Consider the following 8,229-nt stretch of genomic DNA (forward strand, 5'->3'; position numbering starts at 1 on the left):
GATAAGCGATTTCCAAGCATAGAAAACCAGCCAACAGTCGCTAATAAATTTATCCAGCACTTCTTCACAAAACCAACTCCCATTCCAAGATCAAGCAACAAATTGCTAACACTGACGATGACTAGGTAAACGAGCTCAGATTTTATAGGGAAAAGGAGTGGCTAACTGAGCACAGCTGAATGTAGGAGTTTTCCCATATGGTCGATTAACCCCTGTTCTACTGGAAAAAAATAAACATGTTTAACACAATGGAGAAGTGCTTCTTCTCAACGTAGTAGGAGTGACTAGATGCGGCTGTCTTCTGGCTCCACTCCGTTGCGGTAACCCCGTGACAGTAATTGCTCTCAGTGTCTAGCACTGGGTTCCCGTGAGGAAGTTCACAGGAGTTCGTAGCTGAACCTCAGTGATCTCACATACAGCACCGCTGCGTGAGAACTTTCTCACACAGTGAGCGGTGCCATAAGTGGAGCTCAACACTAGGCACAGCAGGAGGGATTACGTCCTTGCTAGTGTGTGCTGACTGGCAAGGATAGTGATAGCATCACTGATGTGACTGCTTTACAAATCATCCAGATCATTGTGGGACAGTATGGATTATTTTCACATCAGACCAGTGAGGGATATGGTTGTTTATTATTTTTCTTTTTTTACAGGGGACATAGGCATAGGTGGATGAGGCATAAGGCATGAGGCTTATTATTTTGTGTTTTTACAGGTATCAAGTGCTTCAATGGAATAGGCATATGGTGAGCATAACTTTGCTCTTTTATTTTTATTTCAAATAAAGGAGTCAGTGTCTTTCTTTGAAACAAAAATTTTAATCTGCCATTTTTTCTACAATCTAACTATGGAGTTAGTAATGGGGGTGTCTTATAAACACCTCTCTTTCCTACCCTGTGGGCTTGATGTCAGCGGCGATGAAACAGCTAACATCAACCCCACAACCATTTCCCCACTTGCCACTGCACCAGGGCGAGTGGGAAGAGCCAAACAAAGAAACAAAATTAGCGCATCAAATAGACGTGCCTTTTCTTTGGTGATTGCGGGCGGCTATTTTTTTCCATGGCTACTTACCAGCCTGAGAATTTGAGCCCCAGCACCATAGCTGCCTGCCTTAGCTTGTCTGTTTGTCAAAAATGGGGGAAACTCACGCTGTTTTTCTAATTATTTATTTAAATAATTGAAATAAACGGCATGGGGACCCCTCAGCTGTTGATAACCAGCCATGTTAAAGCTGACAGCTGAGTGCTGCAGCCCGTAGCTGTCAGTTTTGTCTGTCCTGGTTATCAAAAATAGAAGAGACCCCAAGTCTTTTTTTTATTTATTTATTAATTTATAGCACAGGCTCGGCCTGATGAATACTCTAATCAGGACGGCGTGGGGACCCCTCAGCTCTTGATAACCAGCCATGTTAAAGCTGACAGCTGAGTGCTGCAGCCCATAGCTGTCAGTTTTGTCTGTCCTGGTTATCAAAAATAGAAGAGACCCCAAGTCTTTTTTTTAATTTATTTATTAATATATAGCACAGGCTCAGCCTGATGAATACTCTCATGAGCATTGCCTCCTCTCGAGGTTTTCAATGACAGCAGACGTAGGCTAATGGGAGTAATAATCTGTCATCACCTGATGCCTGTGACTGCTGACTCACACTGGAAATCTCTGACTAGCAGTAATGATCTTACCGCCAATCAGAGATTGTGTTTGTGTGTCTTGCATATGACAGCGTGGCAAATAACAGATGTTCGGGGCCCCCATTCATGAATGGGGTTCATGTACCATTCTGATACCAAACCAAACTTTTTTACATGTTCGACCGAACACGCCGGACCTGAACATTCACGGGTTCGCCCATCACTAGTGCCTGAAATTCTGAATTATATTGCTGATTCACACTGTTGATTTCATTTCTACATATTCCATATGTTAGTTATTGGGAGGTGGAATAAATAGGAGCATAATGTTTACAGCATGCAGTTGTGATGTGGTGGGCTTTGACCATGTAAGGTTTCCCATGTCTGTGGCTGGTGGTCAGATCTAGGCTGAGCGCTTGATAATTATTTTGTTTAAAGGATGGTATGCTACACCAGGACATCTCTGTATGAAATTAGGTTTAACAAGGACATGAGTAATGGAATAGCATCAAAATCTAATATTCTCTGAGTTAGTGTTGGATGTCTGAGTGAAAGTCAGAGGTTAAGTTGCGTGTCATTTAGACCTATATTGTACTACAACTTTTAAACACTTTTCTTGGCTCCAGGCCGGGTTTTTGTTCCTTTTCCCTGTGGGCAACACACTTTGCAGTGCTTCTTTTTGGGTTTTACAAATTGCTCAGTGAACTCCAGTGAAATCATCACAAAAGCTTTTTTCATATCAACTCAGACTTGTATGTCTGACTTTTAAGTAGTTTTTTGTTCAAAGATCTTTATCCTGCTTACCAGCCCTAAGGGTACCGTCACACAGTACCATTTTAATCGCTACGACGGCACGATCTGTGACGTCGCAGCGTCGTATGATTATCGCTCCAGCGTCGTAGACTGCGGTCACACTTTGCAATCACGGCGCTGGAGCGATGCCGAAGTCCCCGGGTAACCAGGGTAAACATCGGGTTACTAAGCGCAGGGCCGCGCTTAGTAACCCGATGTTTACCCTGGTTACCAGCGTAAACGTAAAAAAAACAAACAGTACATACTTACATTCCGGTGTCTGTCCCCCAGCGTTCTGCTTCTCTGAACTGTTTAAGCGCCATAGCCGGAAAGCAGAGCGGTGATGTCAGACGTCACCGCTGTGCTCGCTTTCCGGCCGGCAGGCGCTCACAGTGCAGAGAAGCTGAGACGCCGGAGGACAGACACCGGAATGTGAGTATGTACTGTTTGTTTTTTTTACGTTTACGCTGATAACCAGGGTAAACATCGGGTTACTAAGTGCGGCCCTGCACTTAGTTACCCGATGTTTACCCTGGTTACAAGCGAACACATCGCTGGATCGGTGTCACACACAACGATCCAGCGATGTCAGCGGGTGATCAAGCGACGAAAGAAAGTTCCAAACGATCTGCTACGACGTACGATTCTCAGCAGGATCCCTGATCGCTGCTGCGTGTCAGACACTGCGATATCGTAACGATATCGCTAGAACGTCACGAATCGTACCGTCGTAGCGATGAAAATGGTACTGTGTGATGGTACCCTAACTCCTAGTTCCATCAACTAGTAATCATCTCAGCAAACTCTTGTTTGTTTTTACAATCTCTATTTTCTTCCTGGTTCACACCTGTAACTAACCCTTTGTCAGCTGTTAGTGCAGCGCCCCAGAGTCCTGGTCGTTGCAGTACTGTGGCTCCGCCACTATGGGGAGCTGCGGTGCGTCTGATGGCACTGAAGGAGTTCATCTGATCAGGTATCACAGACACCAATACATTTCACAGCTGGGCCTCCGGGGGGAGCTAAGGGTGCTATTCATTAGGCCACTCCCCACCATAGTGGGTAAACTGGGGGTCAGGCAGGAAGTTAGATCAGAAAGCTGACTGGATTGGACGAAGCAACACCTGGTGGCAGAGGGTGTTGTGGAGGAAGAGACAGTAGGGTCTCTGTCAGGGGTGGGATCCTGACAGAGGCTTGGCATTGAAAAGAACGTAACGGGTCCGCGCCAGCTCCGGGAAGCGGCGGGACCCAAGAAAGGATTAGAAGCGAGATAGATTGTGCTGAGTGAGAAACGGGATCACGCAAAGGAGAAATACCAGTAGGAGTCGTGCTGTAAGACCGAAGCAACATCCTACTGAGGCGCACTACCGGTGGCCGGAACGCCGAGGGAGTAGAATAACATTCAGCTTCAAGCAATACTCCAAACAGCGGCAGGGCAGTCAGTCTCAGGCGGGCTGTCTAACTCAAATCACCTATGAAGTCTTGGGAGGCAATTGCGGGAGAGGGGCGTCTCTAGGGTCCCGGAAGAACTCCAGGCCTACCCGACACACGGGTGCTGTTCCTACCCGAACCTCAGGGAGGGACGGAGGATTAGCAGAACATCATCTAGTCGAGTTGTGAGGGAACATCAGAAACAGACACAACAGTTGTGGGGTACTTTCCGTAAGCACAGCAGGGAAGGACTACAACACATAGCGCTAGGGGGAAGGCACAGATTTCCTCCTGTGAAGAGAACTCTGGAAGTGTCATTGGACCAGCCGGACTTGCGTAGCCTGGTGAGCCGTATTCTGGATTGAGGACTCAGAGATCTTCAGTAAAGAGGTAAAGAGACTGCAACCTGGTGTCCTCGTTATTTACCGCGACCTGCACCTCACAACTGCACCGTTACAACACCACTATCCACACCGATCATTCACTGTGCGCCCCACGGCAGGGTCACGGACCGGGGCCTAGCCGCCGTGACAACCCCAGAAGCAGAGACTCAGAGGCCCGGTACCGGGTACCCCTCGGCCCTGCGGCAGTGGGGGCGCTATATTATCTTCTCCACAAACAATTATGAACATTCTCAACCCTTGTCTGTGGCTTTAAATATCAAAGACAACACTTATACATTAAGTAAAGAACGATCTGAGATCTGTTTTTTTCCCATGCAATGTTTTTTTCTTTTAGGTCACCTAGTTGGTGACTTTTTTGAAAATGGTAGTGTATGATACATATTTATATATTGGCTTGATCAATCAAACCCCAAAAAGAGGAAGCAATTAACAATCTCATAGCATCAATGTGGCAATAAGACTACATTTAGTTAAAGTCCCGTATGCCTTATTGCTTGAGACATCTAAATAAGCTGTGTCCAGCTGCATGAAAAATACTAGACATGTAAATGATGACCAAATGACTTTTACAATTGCAAATAGGACTGATTAAAATAAATAATTTGTATATACAGCTTCATTGCAGACCTCTGGTGGTGAACAGTTATAGACTACAAACAAACCTTGTCCAGTGTCATACTTTCTTCATCTATCCCCTACTATTATAATTATCCATAGGGTAGAAAGCAGCACACACAATCGATAATTATAATTTATTCAAGACTATAACTAAACATACTTTTTTTACCCAAAGTTTACAGCAATGCATATATACTCCTAATTTACCAGTAATAGAACACAAATCCATCAAGAAAGAAGATCTTAATAGTTATCAAGAGAAGGTACAGAAAAAAGGACTCCATGCCCTTTTCTTTTAAAATAACGTACTGCGAATGTGACCCTCATGGAATCTTTTGGCCAGGTACAGTGGTAAGTGAAAGTTTGGGCAACCCTGGTCAAAATTACTGTTATTGTGAACAATTAAGTTAAATATTTAAATGATCTCTAAAAGGGCTAAATTTAAACATGACACATTTCCTTTGTATTTTAGGCTACATATATGTACATAGTTTCAACCTTTACATTTTAAAAATTGCAAAATGTAAATGCTTGTAACTGCTTTTTATAGCCAGACAAGAGTCTTTCAATTCTTGTTTGAGGGATTTTCATCCAATCATCTTTGGAGAATTCCTCCAGTTCTGTGAGATTCCTCGGTCGTCTTCCATCCTCTGCTTTTTTTTAATTCTAGCCAAAGATTTTCAATGATGCTTAGATCAGGAGACTGAGTGTCATTGCAAAACCTTCATCTTGCGCTTTTTGAGGTCGTCTATTGTGGATTTTGACGTGTGTTTAAGATCATTATTCATTTGTAGAAGCCATCCTTTTTTCAACTTCAGCTTTTTTACAGATGGTGTTATGTTTGGATCAAGAATCTGTTGAACTTTTGTTGAATCCATTTTTCCCTCTAGCTGTGAAATGTTTCCCGTGCCATTGGCTGCAGCACAACCCCAAAACATGATTGATACAGGCCCATGCTTACTGGTTGGCGAGATGTTCTTTTCCTGAAATGCAATGCCCTTTTTTCTCTACACATACTTTTCATCATTGTGGCTAAAGAGTTCCTTTTTTAACCTTATTGGTCCACAGGACTTGCTTCCAAAATGCATCAGGCTTGTTTAGGTGTTCTTTTGCATACTTCTTTCTCTGAATTTTATGATGAGGATGCAGGAGAGGTTTTATTTTCATGACTTTTCCATATTTGTGCAGGTGCTTCTGAAGAGTAGAACAATGTACCACAACTCCAGAGTCTGCTAAATCTTTCTGAGGGTCTTTCGCAGTCAAAAGGCTTTCTGATTTACCTTTCTTGCAATCCTGCGAGCAGCTCTCACTGAAATTTTGCTTGTTCTTCAGACCTTATCTTGACTTCCACTGTTACTGTTAACTGCCATTTCTTAATTACTTTAGGAACATTCCTTTTTGTAGTTTTTAAAATGTAAATAATGACAATATTTTTCATTTATTTATTTTTTTACTTTTGCCTAAAAAAGAAAGTAAATGTGTCATCTTTAACATTAGCCCTTTTAGAGATCATTTCATCTTCATCTACTTGCTTATCTGTTCAATAACAGTAATGTTGACCAAGGGTACATAAAGTTTACATTCTACTGTAGGCTTTGAACGATTAGACTTCCAGCATAGAGAGGTGTCAAAAGCTTCAAAATTTCAAAAATTGCTGAGACTGGCCTGATTGTTTGAATACAATCCCTTCAAACAGGGTGCGGCTTTAGTTTGTTTCAACTCAATTATCTCACACAGTTATACCTTCCTACATTTCCTTTTTTTCCAGTCTTTCTATAAATTTAGCAAAAGGAGTTATGATAATCATAGAAAACAGGTTTCAATCTCTTTTCAAAGGTTTTCTCAAGCTGATCAGGGGTGGTGCTTAAAATAACAATTTGTAAGGTTTGGTTATACCACTATTGTTTTCTCACTCTACAAATATTTGACCTTACAACAAGTTTTCTTATAGATCTTCTTATATCTTTGTTTCTCAAGGTATATATAATAGGGTTCAATGCTGGAGTTATGACTGTAAAAATCATAGCTGCCACCCTGTCTTTTTCTATTGTATTTTCAGATGCAGGTCCAAGGTAGATACATATGGCTGTCCCATAGTACAAGATGACAATAAGAAAGTGTGAGGAACACGTTGAAAAGGCTTTGGATCTTCCATCAGAAGAACGTATCTTCATAAGATGTTTCATTATAAAACAATAGGACAGCATGAGCATGGCAAAAGCAAAAGTGCTAAAGATACCAGTGACGGCAGCTAAAATTACCTCATTGATATAAGTGTCAGTACATGCCAACTTTATCACTGGTTTAATATCACAGAAGAAGTGTTTAACTATATAGCCACTGCAAAAAGGAAGTATTGATGACATGACCACATGCATTGACGTAATAATTAGGCAGACACTCCATGAGCCGAATACAAGTTGGATGCAAGTGATTTTCCTCACAATGGTGACATATCGTAAAGGGTAACAAATTGCAATGTAGCGGTCAAATCCCATGACAGCTATGATAACCCCTTCTGTACATCCAAAAACGTGGAAAAAGAACATTTGAGTGAAACATCCATTCAAAGAAATATTGTTCTGTACCCAAAATCCAACCATCATCTTGGGGACTGTGGCAGAGGAGATACACATGTCCACAAAAGACAGGCTAGCAAGCAAGAAATACATAGGAGAATGAAGGTTTAGATCCTTAATTACTAAAGAAAAAATGGTGAGATTGCCCAAGATGTTTAGAAGGTAGAAGAAGACCACCAGGAAAAAAAGTAACTTCTGAAGCCATATTAAGTCAGTGATCGGCAAAAGTATGAAAAATGTTGGAGATGAACAATTAAGCCTTTGCATTGCTAAGTGTCAACCAAGAGTAGATGAAGAAAAACAGAATTCATTATCACATGGTGGCAAGTGTCTACAATGGACTCATCAGAGGTTTGAATTTCTATAGTTTATTTACTTTTAAAATTTGATACCTTATCCTATATAAAGTAAATGCAAACAAAACACATACATATTAACCTACCACATACTGTTAAGTGGTGAGAGCTGGCTTCCAAACACGATCATTTCTGTTCATGTCTAAGTAAGTACGCTTCTGGATAATAGGGCTTACTATTGCAAACTCCATAGTAGGGTTACACTAAGTTGGAGATAATGGTTAAGCAGGTCCATAAGAGTAATGGTGTCCCAAGTAAAAGACTTAGCATGCCCTATGACCCATGGAAGCTCTTTGCCATATACAGAATTGGTTGACATGCACCAATTTTAAATGATAACTGTACTTTCAACTATTTTCAAATAAATCAATAGTTAAACCATTTATAAAACAGTTTGTGACATATTTTATCACATAATTCT

At 41.7% G+C, this 8,229-nt stretch overlaps 1 protein-coding gene across 1 annotated transcript in view; it reads right to left on the reverse strand.

Annotated features, from left to right (window-relative positions):
- Window positions 1-7,719, reverse strand: part of LOC143797646 (olfactory receptor 1G1-like) — a 34,247-nt gene extending 26,528 nt beyond the window's left edge. The window contains exon 1 of the mRNA XM_077281082.1: window positions 6,787-7,719. Coding sequence (XP_077137197.1) covers window positions 6,787-7,719 — 933 coding nt within the window. The remainder of the gene's footprint in view (window positions 1-6,786) is intronic.
- Window positions 7,720-8,229: the final 510 nt, after the last annotated feature.

The sequence above is a fragment of the Ranitomeya variabilis genome, chromosome 1 (genome assembly GCF_051348905.1).
Source record: "Ranitomeya variabilis isolate aRanVar5 chromosome 1, aRanVar5.hap1, whole genome shotgun sequence".
In the NCBI taxonomy this organism is placed as follows: domain Eukaryota; kingdom Metazoa; phylum Chordata; class Amphibia; order Anura; family Dendrobatidae; genus Ranitomeya; species Ranitomeya variabilis.